Source organism: Cercospora kikuchii, assembly GCF_019650295.1.
Source record: "Cercospora kikuchii DNA, contig_00001, whole genome shotgun sequence".
Lineage (NCBI taxonomy): Eukaryota > Fungi > Ascomycota > Dothideomycetes > Mycosphaerellales > Mycosphaerellaceae > Cercospora > Cercospora kikuchii.
The window spans coordinates 5,168,325-5,186,449 of NW_025408582.1; the positions used below are offsets into that span (position 1 = coordinate 5,168,325).

Here is an 18,125-nt window from a genome sequence, read left to right on the forward strand (position 1 = left end):
GAAGGAGCTTCACCCTCAGGTCTTCGCTTCGACGTTCATCACACCTCCTGACCAAAAGCCCCAACAAACGGCGGAGCAGTAGTCCTATCACAAGAATTCTGCACAATATACCCAGACCCTTGACTCGCCGTAGTCAGCGCAATAGCTCCATTAGGATCCTGTATGGTGAACTGATAACCATAACCGCCAACGCCTTGTCCATGCACGACTCTCATGGGCACATATGTTCCAGCCTCGAGGAATGTCGTGAAAGTTCCAGTGGGCGCACCGGTACTATATGCGAAAGCCAAAGACAAGTTCGCATTAGCTTTCGTCCAACCTCTCTGGGCGAGGGGACCCAACCATAGCACAAATGCGTCATCAACGCCAGATGCGACGAAAGACCATTGCCCAGCCATGTAGACGTACAGGTAACCGCGATAATCTGCTGAGAATTGTTGGCAGGGTACTGTTCGTGGTGCACCGGAGTAGAGGGTTACTGTAGTCGCACCACAGTTGTTCTGATATCCTCCTATGCTGGGTATCGTGCTATTGTAGTAGATTGTCGTCCAGGTGCTGTTGGATCCCGCAGAGCCTCGGGCTTTGAGATAGGTCGGATCGTATGCGCTATAGGCATCGCCATTGACGTGGGCGGGCTGATTGTTCGCGAACACTCCATATTGCATGCCTTGGTTACCGCAAAGGGATGGAGCCGGGAGTTGTTGCAAGATACTCGTTGTCGCTGTTACGACACGGGTCGCGGTCTGAGTTTGAGCGGGAGGGGTATTGGTGACCACGACTCGCTGTACGACTGTTGTCGGAACATAAGCAGTGTACGTATTCAGCTGGATGCTATCCACCGCGCGACTTAGCGCATCAATCTGTGTCTGCATCGAGCTTTGCATATTTCTGCAAGAGGCGATCGAGAATAATGACAATTGTACGAGGAAGCAGCCATCCGGGAATCCATTCTGCGTGAACACTGCGTATATGATGCCTCGCCCAATCATGGCGCAGAATTGAGCCTGCCCGCCGAAGAATGACGGATGCCGCCATGTGATCGTTCCTTGAGGACCCATGGTGAACGTCGTGTTGATGGTGGAAGAGGTATACGTGGGAATGAAAAGCTTGTTAAGCACGCCAGGCTCTGTTGAGTAGATAGCTTCAGCGCCAGCAAGCATTGTAGTCAATGTTTCATTGAATAATCGATATAGCGGAGCCGTGGTGCAGTCGTTGCTGATCTCGCCATTGACAGTAGCCCATTGCGTCTGAGTCATGGTGAGCGTGGTGTATCATTGTGACAGCGAGAACTACTCACTAAACCAGCTTGTCTTTTGCCATTGTGAGCGCTTTGCACAGCGGTAATGAGATACTCTCCATCTTCGAATACAGTCTCCGTCCGACCTGCAGTTTGTACAGTGTCAAGGGCATTGTCTGCTGCTGATGGCTCATCTCTCATCGTTCCAGTGTTCAGTTCATAGCTTGCATCGTTCGACGAGCTTTGTCCTGACGCCTGGTTGGATCGTGGGCCTGGAGGATATGCACGGTTTGCTTCATGTCCAAGATCGTCACTTGCGGCCGCAATTGATAAGGCACAGAACCCTAGCCAACAACCATAGGTGCCCCGCATCGTTCGTGCAAGACTTCAAATCTGAAGGACTGCGCGCGATAGACAGACGTCTAGTACCAGGCACGGCCAAGAGGACAATGCGTGGCAACGCCCATAACTGTCTGCCGTGCCGTCGTGGGTCTCATTCCGGACGGCTCAAGAGATCCGAATCCCTACAGAGAACTTCTTGGGGATAGCGTCGTGGAAATCTGTTCATTGTGTTGCGGTAAACTCCATAGCGCTTCCCTACTGTTCACGCTTCACAAGCAATTCTGGCAGCTGTAGTAACAGTATCCCAATGCGGCCACTATCTACGAACGGCCTCCAGTTGTGACAATATATTCGTCTCTCTATTCAAGGCGCCAGGAGTAGTGAAGCCATGTTTTTTTCGGGCCCTTCAGGCCTTAGTTAGCGCCTTGGAGGTGGCGCGTATGGGTGTCCGACTTGAGATACTGGGTCGTCGTTGCGGCTGTGAAGCAAGGGACGCGCTTGGGAGGCGGCTCTTGTTATTGTTTGGAATCCTGTGCGGCTAATGTGTGCATCATATTCGGGAATGATGCCGACAGGACCATATCTGCCATGCTCTCTGTGTTTCGTATCAGTACATTGGAGTCCAACCCGTGCAACTGGCGACATTGTCTCCGCAGTTGCAAAGCAATGTCGACAAGGCTTTCATGACAACGAGAAGTTCATCTGACCATGTGAACGACGGCTCATCAAAGCATGACAAGTCTTACTTGAATAATAGGAGCCGTAACGTAGCTATTGCAGTCGCTGAGTTCCTCCGCTGATTAAAGGTCTGTATGGAGCGTGTATGGGCATTCTGTACACTGCTTCCAGCGCGGCTCTTCCTCGGAGTTCTCAGCAGATTAGAAGTACATGAGACCTGGAGCTCTCGAGCACGCCGACCAAGAAGCGTGGCCAGTAATCGAGGACAGATGCAGGTGAAGGAGAAGACCGGCACGACTAGCGGCTTGTCGAGAAGTGAACGTGTCGCGTGCTCATCGCGATCTTGCAGTGAAGCTGTATGGCATCGATCCAACCACAAGAAAGCTGCAATGCACGTGTGTGTACCAAGTTGAAAAAGACGAGCAGTTGCAAGGTCATCAAGGTCATCTGCGTCGACGTTAGCGGACAAGACCACATTCGGGCCGCCGTCACGCGACAAACGTCATCGCTGTGCTGTTCACGGCGACAAGACGACAGCCACCGCCAAGTCGACGACTCGCAGCCGCTTCAGCTCCTCCGCCGTGTCTCCTGAGCCTAAGCGCGGACATCGCAGAGCAGGAAAACCATCGATAACATACCGGCAGAGGACATTTCCATCAAGATGTGGTCGTGCCCTGCAGCTGGAGCTCTGCTCACCAGCATGCTCGCTACGGCAGCGCTTGCAGCGCCTCCACCCGAGCAAGCAATTCTCCGACTTGCACCGACCGCCGCAGCTCCCTACAACAGCATCCAAACCGGCGTGGGCCACTTCAGCGAATGGAGCCGAGCAACGAAAAAGGAGTTCCTCATCGACTGGCAAGCCGGCAAAGCCTCAGAATGGATCTTCGTGCAAGGAAACGAGGGCGGGGACCTCGACAGCATGACCGCGGCTCTAGCCTGGGCTTACCATCTTGAGCATTCCACTCAAAATACTTCGCACCCTCAGAAAGCTATTGCCTTGCTGCAGACCCCTACCGATGCTTTGGATTTGAGACCGGAGAACAAGGTTGCGTTGAAGAACTCGTTGATGAGTTCTGGCCACAGCGATCTGCTCACCATTGATGAACTACCTGAGGATCCTGAGACCCTGGCCCGTGATTTAAAGGGCATTATCATCGTCGACCACCCCGTGCCTCTGCGAAAATGGAGCCAAGCACCGATCCTCTCCATCTTCGACCACCACGTAGACAGCGGAGCCGGACCAGACGCAAAGCCACGCATTTTCGAGAAAGTCGCAAGCTGCACAACACTCGTAGCTCGTCAGATGCTAGATGAGCTCGAAGCACTTCCTGAAGAGTATCATATGCCTCACGAATTGCTTGAGCTCATCCTCGGCGCCATCGCAATCGACTCCGATGGCCTAGAAGACGCCACAGAAGAAGACCGCAAGACCGCACAACGGGTCCTGGAACGCAGCAACTGGCACAAAAGTGATCTCGATGATAAAATGCAAGAAGTGGCAGAAGCGCTCAAAGACGCCAAGAAAGATCTCGATCATCTCAGTGTCCGCGACTTGCTCCGACGAGATTACAAAGGTGATCTCGTCGATACTCCATCTCCACGCACACCGACCGTCAGCCTAGGATTCGCTTCAATTCCCTTCTCACTGGATGAACAAATCGAGAAAACCGAATTTCAAGCCCTCTTCGACTGGTTCGCCATCGAAGCCGCTTGGACAGCACAAGTCGGCATGGACATCAGTGTTGCATTGAACAAGTACAAAGTCAAAGACAAGCACGGCAATAAGCAGAAAATCAGAGAGATCGTCCTTGTCGTCCGCAGTGACGTGCGCATCGACGAAGATCAGGCCGATGACCTGTTCCGCACTGTTTCCAAGGCAATCGAAGAAGAACCGACGCTCAACGCCAAGCCCTGGCACCGCGCTGACGAACTTGGAAGGAGGCAGATGGTGTGGTATCATGAGAGAGAAGATGCCGGAAGAAAGGTGATCAGGCCGATTATTGAGAAGGCAGTAGAGTCATGGGACTAGGTGGCCCTGTGGAGTGGAATGCCGGCCCAAGTGGCAAAGAGCCACACGACAGCAATATACTTCCAAGCATGATGACCTGAACTATCAACATGTAGCCAGCATATAGTCATGACGAGCGCCCTAAGTGCTATGCATGAGATTGCATAGCGGGGTCGATGCCTAAGCTTGTCCTGCTGCTCCAATTGATGACCTGAGAACATAAGTATCTAATCGATATGAAATACAGAAGACTGCTCACAAGATAACATCAAATGTTTCGTTCCAGGTCAAGTCACATTCGCCCTTGCAGACCGGCCTCTTCAAATCCAATGGAAATGCACACTGCCAATGATCATCCCAACCCATTCAGTACCGCACCACGCCAAATGTTCGTAGTTTTCTTGCTAATCTCGAACAAAGAACTTTCCCCAACCTCCCCTACACGGTACCTCATCTCCTCCGAAAGCCAAGAACAATACCAACGCCAAGCCCTTCCAATCACCTCACTCACCTCTCACAAATCTCATGCCGATTTGCCGTTTGCCTTTCATCACATCACATCACATTGCATCATAACCAGAACCCAAAGTATACATATAATGTCGTTCATCTTCCATTGGCAATCCCACTTTCCTCTCCCCTTTTCTCCAACATTCTCAGACAAACATTCGACTCTTCAAAAACAAGGAATCCACCCGAAACTCAAATTCAAAACATGCTCCACAACACCTTTCACAACGGCGGTCATGATGAGGAAATGATTCTCGGGGCGGATAATCATGGAACATATGTTTTGGGACCGAAATGTGTGGTACAGTAGATTGGACTGGTGGAGGAGATGTTTGTACGATGAGTTGAATGGAAGAACATTTGCACAAGAAAGGCGCAGAAGAGCTGGAAGATCTGTTCCTTGGCCGTCTTGGAGCAGAATCTGAATGAAATGAAATGCCCGTCAACCACTCATTCGTTCAGTGTCTAGTTGCTATGCGTATCTATGCTGTATCACGGGCAACTGTGAAGTACGCTCCATGCTAATGCTTTGACCCGCTTGATTTCTCATACCTCATCTCAACCACCTCTCCCCCTCTCCTCGATTCCCGCCCGCAAGTCCTGCAAAACCTCTCTTCCCAACCACTTCATCCCATTCTCCTCGCCCTCATGCTCGCTTGCTCCATCTCCTCCTCTCTCCTCCTCTCTCTCCGCCCAAGCAAACAGCGTCCTCAAATTCCACAAATCCTCCACTTTCCGACTGCCCACCGCGTTCCCCAGAACCAACCGATCGTCCACTACCGTCGTTCTCTCATCCGTGTAAACAGACGAATGGACATCAGCAGGAAGTAAAAGATCCTTGTCTGCGTGATCGAGATTCTGGAAAGCTGGTAGAGATAGAAGATCGTGCCAGTGAGCCTGACCTCCAACACCGGCGTGAGCATTTGTAGCCGATGATGAGACAGTAGGCTTCGCGGATAGACTCATGTCCGTCAAAGCAGCTAGTGTAGCCGAGAAGACTGAATCGTGTGCTTCAGAGGCAGGGCATCGTCGAACGTAGACGCGTTGATCTTTACGGAAAGATTCGAGGTGTTGCGGGTTACTGACGAAGTCCAGTGTGACGCGCCAGTAGGCTGGGTCAACAGTCTGTACAGTGGCGATGCTGTCGAGTTCTGGAAGTAGACAAGGCGCTCGCATCTCCTTTTCTTCGCCAGTTTTCATTGTGACTCTGATCGGCAAGTGGACTGGTCGCTGAGTATCGACATCTTCGATGACGATGCATCGTGCTTCGGCTGCCAGAACCCACAAGTGTCGGAAAGCTTGCAAATGAACACGATTGTCGTTGACTTCGACCGGCCAGATTGGATGCAGAGATATCATGAGAGCTGCAATCGCCAAATCGCTCGTGCCAAAGGTGTACGTGCCGCCAGCAAGGAACAATATCCCGATCGCAGTGTGTGCTGCCATATGTGAGCCATACGGAGTCTGAGCATCAAGACGTGCATGCAGTGGCCGCAAGAAACGATATACGTCCAAGTCACCGGTACCGGCCATCACAACAGCTGCCGCAACACCAACGACGTCTTGACAGCGACACAGCGCAGCTCTTGTGATCTTAGCATCGTACAAGAATGCGCCCGTATTCATGCTTTCGTACCACTCGAGAAGGCTGAGAAGCTCGTCTCGAGCAGACAGATTGCCGGAGCCAGCATATTTCAGACCTAGCGCCCAAGCAAGCCCAGCAAGAACGTAGTACAGAGGGATGTGTGCGCTGTCATGTTTATGCTTGCGGGAGTTGATCTGGTATATCCTCTGGATGCGATCGTCGTTGTAACATCGAGGCAGATTTGCACCAATCCAGCCCTTTTCGAAGGTATGAACAGTTGAGTTGGCGAAGCCCGTGCCTCCATTGAGGGATTCCTGCACGGTACCAGGCTTGAGGTCTGTTCGAACTACGATCGAGTCCCACAGGATGATATGTCGGGCCATGGCACGCAACATGAGGATATCAGGCCTAACATGATCGAATTGAGTCTCGGTATCTGGGATGTCGACTTTCGTTGCCACGGAAGTCTCGCCAGATTTCATGTAGACTAGGGCCAGGGCCAAGACAGAACCAGCGGTGGCACGATCAAAGACATGCACAGCGTGGATGGGACGTGGCCCAACAGCCATAGCGAGCAGACGCTCTGCTATCTGCATGCCGTGCAGACCTCGCAGGTTGTTGCCCTTACCCAAGTTGATCAAGCCCAAGGCGAATCCTGCAGCCAAACGATAGCTCTCGTCACGCAATGGATCTGGTCCACTGTCAGGATCCTCGACTTCCATGTACTCTATCTCCGAGAGCATTATTTCTGACATGCGGCGATGCTGAGTGTTGTAGTAAAGCAGGCCAATGCCCAACAAGCCCGCAGTCTGTGTTGCTGGTGAGACATTCACATCCGCCGCACCGGGAGGCAACATCTTCGTGATGTGTACAGAGAGCATCTTCGTGATGAGTGCGTCCATTGTGCCGATGTAGGACGCCGATAGGCCAAGCAGAAGGCCGACCGATGTCATCGTATGTTTTGGTGTGAGATACTTGAATGAAAGCCACTTGGCCAGATGCCGCAGATGGCCGCCCAGACCAAGAGCTAGCAGGAGACCGGCATGGCGATTGGTGAGCTCATGGGGCTTGTTGAACGCAATCCACGAGGTATCAATACCCTTGACGCTCTTGGATATCCGTATGCCCACAGACACGCCTGCGTGAAAGTACGCCCAATTGACCTTTTCTTCAGACAGGCCACTCCGATCGGCTGTGAGCGTATGTCCCATTGGCTGCATGAGACATGAGGAACTGAAGCCGGGCAACTGGAATTTTTCTGTCAGCAACGGTGTCTGGCTGTCGTAGTGGACCATCCCATCTCCAGCCGGTAACGCGATCATGCGGGTAGTGACATGATGCATGACCTTGCGCTGCATGTCAAAGTGCTTCTGCTCATCCCATTCGTCTTCCTTTGCGCACCAACCAACTTGGACGGTGTTGAAATGCATCAAGCTCGTGGCCTCGACCATTCTTCGATCATCACTGAAGATGAGCTGTGTGATCGCATGCCTGCCAGCTTCTTTAGTCTTAGCGGGTGCATGGGGGTGTTCGATTGCGTTACAAGCCAAGAGGACATCGCGTGTGCCCGCTGCGGAAGCTATCGCCGAGCGATGGGGAGAGGCTGATGTTTCACGGTCGCATACAATTAGGTCGGCCCTGCCAACCAGTTCCAGCAAGTCGTTGCGCCATGTTGTGGGCGGCTCTCTCTCACAGCGCACGATAGCTTCCATGAGGGGAGCGGCTATGGATTCCGGCAGAGCCTCCAAGTTAGTGATTGTGAAGCCCTTCTCTGCCAGAAGTTGGACTATCCTCGTTGGACTTGCGGTCAAACCATTGCTTGAGATCAGCAGCTCGGACAACGCTACCAGATTCGGCGTGAGCATATTCGCTGCAGCCTCCGACACTTTCGTATTGATACCATCAACATCAAGGTGCGCGATCGAGTAGAGAGAAGGGAAGCGGTCTGGACTTGTTTTCCTCAGGGCATTCTCGAACCACTGATATGCACTGATTGGTCGTTCCATCGGTCTCAGCCGCGGCGTGCTTACAGGCCTCGACTTGATCATTGCCCAGTCTTCATCCCTGGCATTAACGGGACTGTAAGTGCTTGCCGTCGAGAATCCCCAGTCATAAAGCCCTAACCATGACCCAAGTTGAGCAATGACGGGCGCGAGATGTTTGGTCACATGTGCGTCAGTAGCAAGCGTGGTGAGGGAAAGCTCTTCGCGAAAGACATAAAGCCCAAGCATGAGTTTCACAGCAGTTGAGGGGATGGTATCGTAGTACTTGGTGTCCTGCACGACACTAGACGCCAGCTCGTCTGCGACAACTGCAGCCGTGACAAGTAGCTGGTCCTTCCGCTTCTCTCGACTTCGGGGTGACGATGAGTGCGACAGTTGTTGCGACGAAGGAAGCCATGACCATGTAGAGGATATCTGGAGATGTCTCGCATCGAACGAGTGACCAGAGTGACCAGTACTTATCGAAGTTTTGCCAGTTGCGACTTTCGCCAGCTTGATGGATGCTCTAGCTTTGTCGTCGAGCATTCCGAAGACAAATGTAAAGATGGTTGCAACCAATGCGACGAGCTCTTTGCTTGTAGCCGTGTTCTCTAGGCTTGATGGGTTCTGGCTGAGCCAGGCGTACGCCATGCACCACGTCTTTCGTACTGCACGTGCGTGCGATTTGGGCAGCATAATATTGCACAAAGTAATGAGTCGATCGATCAGAGGGTCGGAAGGTCGTAAGCGCAGCGCTCTGCGGTGGTGTAGGCCATCCGAGCCAACAACATCGAACGTACCGCCAGGGCCGACATGTTGTAGAGACAGTGGGGTTTGCGGTGATGCAAGCAGTCGATTCCTGCCAATTTCTGTGCTTTGATCTGCTGGCAACGCAAAGCCAAGCCCGCTGTGCGCTCGGAACGGCGCATCGAAGAGCAAAGGACACGGCACCTGCTCATCCAAAGAGAATTGTACGCCTCTGTTCGCGAACAAAATGGCTTGCAAGCTGCCATCTCGCAACTTCGCCATATCGTCGCACGATGCCATTCTAGATTCACTAGTAGTGGCCGGCAATGGTATTGCCAGGCCATCAGGCATGTCAGGATATAGTGGGCGATATTTGACTTTGAGCGCCAAGTATTGAACTTCACTGTTCCGTCGATCGTGCAGGTATATTCTGATGCGAGGATCGTCTGGTCCGTTGATAGAAGGGACCTCAGACAGCGTCGTAATATTATAGTTGTCTGCAGCTAAGTCGCTGCTGTTGTTGCCGCGAGGCAAGCTCTGCTGGCCAACGGAGAAGGAATGCAACTTTCGTACCACGATATCGCGCTTGAAGCCTTCATCAGTGCTTCCGAAAACAGTGTCCACTCCGGAAATCTCGTAGGTGTTCCGGATATGCTGTAGAATTGCATCAAAATTCTCCTCCGGATCGACTTCAACGGTGGAATCGAGATCCATAGTGTCATCGTCCGTTCCTATGCTTTGACTGAAAACATTGCTTGCAGTTGACCCTCGACTCTTGCGTTGGCTCAAGGAGCGCCGACCAGCTTTCTGACCGCCAAAGGATGTGTGTCGTCGGCCTGCAGTACCAGCGAAACTAGCGCCGACAGTGGTCTGACTGGCACGGACATCTGCGTTCATGCTGCTGACCCTGCGATTGCCTTCTCGCGCCGGTTGTTGAGAACCTGTAGCTCTATAATCTGGGTCCATCTGGGCGGCCATACTCTCCTCTTCTTCTTGCCTGGTGGGCTTTCGCGACGTGGGGTTGGCTTGCGTTGCGTCTGCTTTGAGATTCACACCAAAGCTCTCTCGTGGGGCATCACGACGGCGGACAGCTGGAGTTGCAGTTCCTGTGGCAGCACTTGCGCTTAGGAACGAACTCCGACGTCGCGCCTTCGCGGCTTTATTCTCGGTTCGCAATTTGAGCAATGTGTTCAACGACTTCTGCTCCAGATACCAGGCGTGCCATATCGAAACGACGTTCAAGTTGGGGTTCACTGTTGCAAGCAGTATCAAGGGATCCCTTTCAGAGGTTGCGTAGCTACATAGCTCGTCCTTAGAGGAGACGTAGATGACCCTCTCCGAAGGTTCGAGCCCTTCGAACTCCACATTTAGGCTGGTTTGTCGTCCGGACCGGATTGATCTGTGGCGCTGTATCGAGTAGGTCACAACGCCAAGGTCTGACAATGCACCTGTCAGAGAATATATGTTCGTGACATCTTCATCACCCTCTTTCTGAGATGCAGAAGTGAGGCTGTTGAACAAAGACTCGAGTTTGGTGTCGCCGCCGAGCGGACTTGGCTGAGCGGGTTTCGTGCGAGCAAAGCTTTTCGGAAAAGTTGGAGACTGCAAGTATGACTGCTGCGACATCCGATGTTGTGTAGACAAAAACGAGTTGGGAGGGGCGAGAGGTATTGGTGGCGATGCTTGAGTTAACGAGCTGCTTGTCGCTTTGCGTTGCAATAGAAGTCCACGAGGTGCTGCAAACGCCCTGTCGATCTCAAATGGTAGATTGACTATATGGCTGGCGCCGCGAAGGAAATGAATGTGGGCTTTGGTCTTCAGCAGCACGACCAACGCTCGTTCCAGAGTTGGCCGAGTGGGTTTCAGATGGTCGGCCAAGGCATCGCTAGACAACTTGAGTCGTTTCCTAGGCGTTCTTTGTGTTCCCGAGATGCGTTCCGCCTGGACGTGAAGTTTCGAAGAAGTGGGAAATGCAGTAAGAAGTGCCTGGGAAACATTTTCGCTTTCGAGATCGAATCGATAGACATTGCGTACAAAGCGTCCCTGCGACCAAACGACGACGGTCTTAGTGGCAAGCACTTCTTCTTCAATTTCGTGGCCATCGGTCTCGGTGACATATGTCTCCCATTGGTAAAGATCCTTGCTGGGATCACGCGGCAGAAGACCTTCAGCAACCAGATATGGCAGCGCCACCGGAGTGTGCACGCCGAGCGAGGTGACGGCGGCCATGACAGTGGAATTTGAAGAGCCCGCCGTTCACCATGCTTGCCGACCAATTCCGAGGCGGTGCGGCGTGACTGCGCGGAGGGCGACAATTGTTTGCGGGAGGTGAGGTGGTGTGGGTGGAAGCTCGATTGGGCAGGAAACGCGTGCCTGACGCGAAAGTCTGAGGCGAAGCTCGAATGCGAGACACAACAATCAGCATAACAACCTGCACCCCTGCAGCTGCAGCAGCAACATCAGGATGGAGCCGCGCATAACCAAGCGTGAGCGGAAGCTGCATCTCAGGTAAGTTCAAAGTCGTCCATACTGCGCTCACATGACTCTCGGCGATATTCTGACCTGGCATAGCTACGAGCTCCCGCACCGCATCCACACCGCGCACATTTACCCCATCACCGCCCCGAATGGCTCGACGGTGGTGATCTATGGACACGCCCGAGGTCTAAGACTGCTGTGGCGGGGAGGAAGAAGGCGGAAGCAGACAACACTGGCACGTGGGAATGGAGACGACCACAACTCGATCGAGGATGTCTACGAGGTGGAAGAGGAGGAGCAGGACCCCGACTGTCCTTTCCCAGGCATCATTCAACATCTGGACATCGAGCTAGGGAGTGGGGACAAGCCTCAAGGGGCGATGCGCGTGGCCATCCCGACCTTGAATCCCACGGCGGTGCCTGTCAAGCTGTTGCAGAGCACAGCCTTGGTAGCTGTGGCATTCACGGATGGCAGCATCGCCGTGCTTAGCATACCTCTGGCGCCGCCCATAGATGAAGAGAAGGAGCAGCTGTTGCAAGAGATCGCCGAGTCGACTGTCAAGCTACAGGAATCTGGTCCAATCCCTGCAGACTTGAGCATCAAATACGTGGCTGCTGAGCATCTCCCAATAATCACAGGACCACCGGACGGCGTCGACGGAAGTCTGCACATTGCCAGTGTGTCTCGTGTACTACAGATCTGGTCGCTCGAGGTGACTGGCGATGTCATACTGGCACTATCCGACAATAAGCTGCTGCGACGAGCACCCCTACCCGCGATCGGGAGAAAAGTTCGATTTCACCCTTCGCCTCGACTTTCTCAGGTCCTAGTCACCGACACTTCTGGTGCGGCCCGCATCTACGACCCATATGCTTCCACCGCTCCTCGCAGGCGCCCTGGCTCAAGCGACTCTATGCTCAGCAACCCGACCACCCCGGCGGGAACAGGAAAATGGGTGATGGCATATCTCACGCCCTTCCACGCTGATGAGAAGCATGCGCACGCGAGCGCCGCTTTCGCTCAGCGCAAGTCGATCTTGGACGCGAGGTGGGCACTGTCCGGCAAAGCCATCCTCGTCCTGCTCGAAGATGGCGAGTGGGGCCTTTGGGACATTGCATCCGCCTCAACTGGGAAGCGCGTCGAGGAATTCGCTATACGTGGCTTCCTCGGCACGGCAGGCCATACGGAGGCGGCAGAGCCAGCTTCAAAGCGAAAAGGATCATCGAAACTGGCTCCCATGACACCCAATACCAGACAAGCCAAAGCCGAGCAGCTTTTTTCAGGCGCGCCGAAGATCCCAGGTGTGGCCCCTCAAGGCGGCATCTCTATCTCAGCGCATCACAATCGAACAGGTCCTGGGGACGAAAGTGCAGTCCTATGGTACAACAGCGACATCTACTCGATCAACAGTCTGCAGTCCTTTTACCAGCGCAGCACGAGCAGTAGCGGCGGACTCGGCTCACTCTACTCACCCGGCCTGACACACATCACGGACGTCAAGCTATTCAGCGAAAATATCACCTCTATCTCGCAATTCAGTTCGAAGTCTTCGAGCGCCGGTATCGGCCAGATGAACACCCAGCGTGATCTTCTGATATCAGCCGAGTATCGCGCTATCATACTGCAAGCACTGCGGACTACGACTCCGTCCCGACAGCTATTCCAGCAACAGCTTGCGGAGCGCCAACCTGTCGATCGTGATCAGCGAATGCTCGATGCCGGCGTGCTCGACATCGACGGGATGGATCGCATGCTCGACAACATGGCGGGCGACGCACCTGCTCCCACCGGCAGACGTGTCGGATTTGCCGCCGCGCTCGGATAAATGCCAGCGAAAGACATGACAAAAGAAAAGCATGTACATTAGACGTGTACCAACTAACGATACCCAGCGCTTCTGCGCTCCTACGACATCCACTGCTTTCCTAGGCCCTCTTTCTCTCCTCACCCACCCTAAGCACCCATGATACTATTCGCGTGGCAAGGTGGAGCACTTCCTCAAGGACAATGAGACCTCGCTCAGTATTACACGCGAAAAAGCAAAACTCCTGTTCCGCCTCGGTCCTTCGAAGAACCGTAACCTCCGTCAAACGAGGGAAGTGGTGTAAGGGGATCGGGCACTCGCAACTCTGCCGACTACGGTCAACTGAGAGTCGAGTGAGGGATGGGAAGGCCGATGAATCCTCTTGAATGCATCGTATCTTCGTGGACGCGATGCTGCGCAGGAGGATCGGTACATTCATTTCGTTACTCGTGTGCTCTGGTGCGATGGACGGCGAGCCGCTCCTGTTGCTGTGATACTCTCGCTGTTGTTTTTCGAACTGTTCAACAAATGAGACTTTGCTACTGGTGAGTGAATCCCGATCTCTGTTCCGGTACTGATGCTTGATAGCAACGACCCGCGTCCTTTTTCCTGCACTGCTTGTGCCCTTGGGCTCATTCTTGAAACCTGCCAATCTGCTGGAGCTCGGATCTTCCTTCGCTTCGCGAATATGATACTGCTCTTCTCTGAGTTCTTCAATGTGCCTGCTGGTAACACAAGACCTCCTGCAGAAATCGCAAACGACTGGTGTCCCGCTCTGCGCGCTCCATCTGCGTGCAACTTTGCAACTCGCGCTCGAACATGCCCTCTTGTCCTTCCTGTTTCAGGCCTTTTCTGTCTCTAACTCCCTGTCTCGAATCCCTCTGTCGATTGCCCACAAAAGAGACCTTTCGTCAATTTGCTTCTGTCACTGCACTGATACATGAAACGCAAGCTCCTCTTACATGTCCATCACATGTTGTTCCAAGCTCTGCCCTTCCGGTAATACTGTGCGGGGTCGGCGGCCGTGAAGCTGTTGACGGAGTTGTGTCGTCTCAGTGCGATGCGAAGAAGTCCGTCGCCTGTGCCGGAAGTGCGTTCTTCATCTCGCTTGCGGAGCGTTTCCTCTCGCCGCGTGTGGCTTTCATTGCGGCGGTGTTTGTATTTCTTGATCATGGAACTGAAGGGGTTCGCCATCGAGAGGGACGGGCTGTGGTGGGTTTTATGTCTCGGGTCCGGAAATGTGGTTGGAGCGGCGGTGTGCGTACGGCGAAGCTGACTGTGGAATTGCCTAGTTGAGCAGCTCACTCAAGGTCTAGATTGTGCCTCTGTCTCTCTTTCTGGGATCAAAGGTGAACACACAGTCGGAGTCCGCGTCTCGAACCTCTTGCGTGAAAGTCGGAACAATATTGTGTCGAGGGCCTAGGGGGTAGCCTTGTCCGGTGACGGATGATGTTCTGTTAAGCGCTCGTGCGCCATGAAACTTGACCACTGCACTTCTGACGTCGTCCTTGTGCGACTCTGCACAAGCAAAAGCCGTTCCGCGACAGGGCTGCTGAACGAGGAAACGGCGCGGTAGTAAACGAACTTCACTTTGACTAAGTTTGGTAAGCCGAAGTTTGGGTTCCACTTTTCGTCTCTCAGCGTGCAATTTTGTTGGTTCAAACTGATCCCTGGTTCGACAGGGATCAGAGGCGAGGACTCGCCTATGATAGTGCACGTGGATGAGACGTTATCAGCTGCCGATATTTCCCCATACTTGTGATGTTTGCTTCTCGTGGATGATCTTCAAGTCTCAAGACGATGTGAGCACTATAGTGAATAGTGTCGTGCATTGGCATCTTTCTCCTTCCATCGAATCATAAGTTCGAAAACTGCACAAGATGTACAGCCCTGCGTCAGCATTTCCCAGGGAGGTGCTCCAGGGAGCCGGAAAAAACGTGCTGGTGAAATATTGCCCTGATGCCTGTGCCGACGGTAGTGAATGGAGTGCCCACTGCTCCGGAGACAAGTCGCACCTTCCATTCCTTCTGATGAGAATGGAACTGGCAGTAGCGAGTGAAGCTCGATGGGCGGAGACAGCTGCGATGCAGGTCGCAATGGTGAAGGAGGTCTTACCGTTGCTGCTGCGGCAGGACCGCACAAAAGGGTTTCAAGGCAGTTGACTCGTCAATTGACTTTTGTCGATATTAAGAGATCATTCGCCATGCCTGGAGAAAACGGCAATCCGATCGAGAACGGCGACACGGTGAACGACAGCAACGAAAGTGGTTTCCTTGCCAATGGCAACGGGCTTGCGAATGGAGCGACCAACGAGGAGAACCGCAAAGTCGCGATTGTAACAGGAGCCACTGTACGCCTTCTCGGTTCTCCATGATTAGATTCACTAGAGACTCAAGCTAACGTCCTGCTCCCACTTTCTGAGCAGTCCGGCATAGGCCTCGCTCTCGCCCAGCACCTCCACCGCGCTCAAAACTACCGAGTAGCCCTCATCGGCCGCGATATCGACAGAGGCGCCAAGATCTCCTCTTCGTTCAACGATCCCTCTTCGGCCCAGTTCTTCCAATGCGACGTGGCATCCTACGATTCCCAAACAGAGATGTTCCTGTCAGTATGGAAGACTTGGGGAAGAATCGATGTGTGCTGTCTGAACGCGGGAATCGTGGACGCGGGTGATTTGTACAACTTCCGGAAAGATGGTGAAGTGGAAGGCAAAGTTGAGGATATGCCTACCGAGCCGGATCTCAGTGCCACAGATGTGTGTTACAAGGGCGTGATCTATGGAGTGAGGTTAGCGACGCACTTCATGCGGTTCAATCCGAAGGGCCCACTTTCTGGAGAGAATGCAACACCTGCGCCGAGAGGAAGGATAATCGTCAATGCTTCGATTGGAGCCATATTTCCGCATCCTAACTATCCGGAGTATTGTGGTGCGAAGGCGGCTGTGATTCACTTCGTAAGGACCACGGCAGAGCTGTATAAGCGGAAAGAAGGGGTTTGGCTGAATTGTGTTTTGCCCGGGATCGTGGCTACGCCGATCATGCCGCAAGAGTGCATTGATGCCGTCAGTGAGGAGTGGTGAGTTGAGTCTGATGGCATATGTTATTCCTTCCGAGCATCACTGTGCACAGTCCACATGAGAGAAATCGCTAATTGGCTGATAGCTTGACGCCTGTTTCCACTGTCGTTGCAGCACATGATGTTTTCATCAACGATCAGACTGGAGAAGTGGGAAAGGTTCTTGAGGCTTCGGTGGATAAGTTGTGCTGGTATGAGCTGCCGGAGCCCAAGAACGGGTACAAAACGATGAGGCCAGTGACCGTCTGGGAGCCACTCTTCAAGATGATGCATGGGGTGGAATCCGAATTGGACAATGCTATCCCGTAGAATGTGATACCCAAGGAGCTCACAGTGCTCGAGACTTGGAGGATGTGAGAGCAGTAAGACATGCCGAAGAACAGCTTACAACTAGTTCTAGGTCTTTTGCGAGGTCTCTCATCATCATCCGATGGCGGTATTCGACTACTGCTTCTTCCGATTCTCCGGATCCGTAAAGTCCATAATGGTCTTCATCTCATCATCACAGAAGTCGGGAATCTCCCTCACATACATCTTGTCCACATTGACCTCCACGGCCAACCCGTACAATTTGTCAGCCGGAATTCGCTTGCCTTTAGCATCGACCAAATCTTCACTCGCATCGACAAGCTGTACGACCGCCTTGCTGATTTCTTCCACTGGTGTGAAAAGCTTAGCTGGAAACCCTGTCCAGTCTGTCAAGTTGGTGTCCACGACTCCTGGACAAACGACGTTCACACGAATGCCTTCACGGAATAGAGTCTTTGCAACTGCACGACCGAAGCCTAGAACGCCGTGTTTGGAGGCTGTGTACAGGGGTAACTGATGGCTAGGATATAGAGCTCCGCAGCTGGCTGTCAAGACAAGGCTTTGAGTGCCCTTTCCGTAGTACGAGCTCTGGCGGAAGTAGTGCTGCGCCAGGTAGGAAGTCAAAAGGACTGCATTGAGGTTCACATCGACGACCTTGAGGTTTGGTGGAGGAGGAGGCGTGGTGTCCTGACGCTTGTAGAAGTCTTGCGATTCGACTATGCCGGCATTGGCGAAGACGAAATCGAGGTGTTGATGGGACGCGTGGACTTTGTCGAAGACGGCAGAGAGCTGGGCGTAGTCTGTCACATCGGCTTGGTGGGCTGTGATATTGGCTGACGAGTTCGAGACTTCCAAGAGACGTGTTTGGTTGACGTCGATGATGTGAACTGTCCATGAATCCCGGGAGGCCAAGGCTTGGGTGACTGCGAGGCCCATGCCGCTGGCTGTCAGGTACCGTCAGCATATGACTTTGTTATGAGCTGATTTATTGTAATTACTTGCCGCCTCCAGTGATCATGGCAACTTTGCGGTCCTGTGCCATGGTTGCTGATATCCGCCTTAGTATTTTCTATCACGTACAGCAGACTAGGCTTCCTGTTCGAGTCTGCGAGGTGTACCGCATACGTCAATACAGCTACTGTCTCTTAAAATGTTTGACTGCGCCACCAAAGACGGTTCTTGGCTTAGCTCTTGATGATCGTAGTAGGTCACACGTGTGAATTTGCTTGAGTTCGCGGGCATGTTTAGCCGAGGAGATCTTGTTGGACAAGGACAAGCTATCCTGGCCTAGTCTGCACAACATCATCTTCGCATTCGGATTCTGCTCCAGATGTCTTGCAGTTTCCTCAGTAATGGGTCAATATCGAAGT

General features: G+C 53.0%; 6 protein-coding genes across 6 annotated transcripts; 3 read left to right on the forward strand and 3 right to left on the reverse strand.

Annotated features, from left to right (window-relative positions):
* Positions 1 to 38: 38 nt before the first annotated feature.
* On the reverse strand, positions 39 to 1,609 carry CKM354_000201900 (uncharacterized protein; the record flags this gene model as incomplete). Its single annotated transcript, XM_044797159.1, has 2 exons — positions 39 to 1,247; positions 1,298 to 1,609. 2 exons carry the CDS (start codon positions 1,607 to 1,609, stop codon positions 39 to 41), a joined length of 1,521 nt encoding a protein of 506 aa, XP_044653094.1.
* A 1,309-nt stretch (positions 1,610 to 2,918) lies between these two features.
* Positions 2,919 to 4,286, forward strand: CKM354_000202000 (uncharacterized protein; the record flags this gene model as incomplete). Its single annotated transcript, XM_044797160.1, has 1 exon — positions 2,919 to 4,286. One exon carries the CDS (start codon positions 2,919 to 2,921, stop codon positions 4,284 to 4,286), a length of 1,368 nt encoding a protein of 455 aa, XP_044653095.1.
* Positions 4,287 to 5,333: 1,047 nt separating this feature from the next.
* On the reverse strand, positions 5,334 to 11,318 carry CKM354_000202100 (anaphase promoting complex subunit 1; the record flags this gene model as incomplete). Its single annotated transcript, XM_044797161.1, has 1 exon — positions 5,334 to 11,318. One exon carries the CDS (start codon positions 11,316 to 11,318, stop codon positions 5,334 to 5,336), a length of 5,985 nt encoding a protein of 1,994 aa, XP_044653096.1.
* Positions 11,319 to 11,553: 235 nt separating this feature from the next.
* CKM354_000202200 (uncharacterized protein) lies at positions 11,554 to 13,392 on the forward strand (the record flags this gene model as incomplete). Its single annotated transcript, XM_044797162.1, has 2 exons — positions 11,554 to 11,597; positions 11,661 to 13,392. 2 exons carry the CDS (start codon positions 11,554 to 11,556, stop codon positions 13,390 to 13,392), a joined length of 1,776 nt encoding a protein of 591 aa, XP_044653097.1.
* A 2,182-nt stretch (positions 13,393 to 15,574) lies between these two features.
* CKM354_000202300 (uncharacterized protein) lies at positions 15,575 to 16,755 on the forward strand (the record flags this gene model as incomplete). The annotated part of the gene is made up of 3 exons (XM_044797163.1): positions 15,575 to 15,721; positions 15,797 to 16,446; positions 16,533 to 16,755. 3 exons carry the CDS (start codon positions 15,575 to 15,577, stop codon positions 16,753 to 16,755), a joined length of 1,020 nt encoding a protein of 339 aa, XP_044653098.1.
* Positions 16,756 to 16,890: 135 nt separating this feature from the next.
* Positions 16,891 to 17,797, reverse strand: CKM354_000202400 (uncharacterized protein; the record flags this gene model as incomplete). The annotated part of the gene is made up of 2 exons (XM_044797164.1): positions 16,891 to 17,699; positions 17,758 to 17,797. 2 exons carry the CDS (start codon positions 17,795 to 17,797, stop codon positions 16,891 to 16,893), a joined length of 849 nt encoding a protein of 282 aa, XP_044653099.1.
* Positions 17,798 to 18,125: the final 328 nt, after the last annotated feature.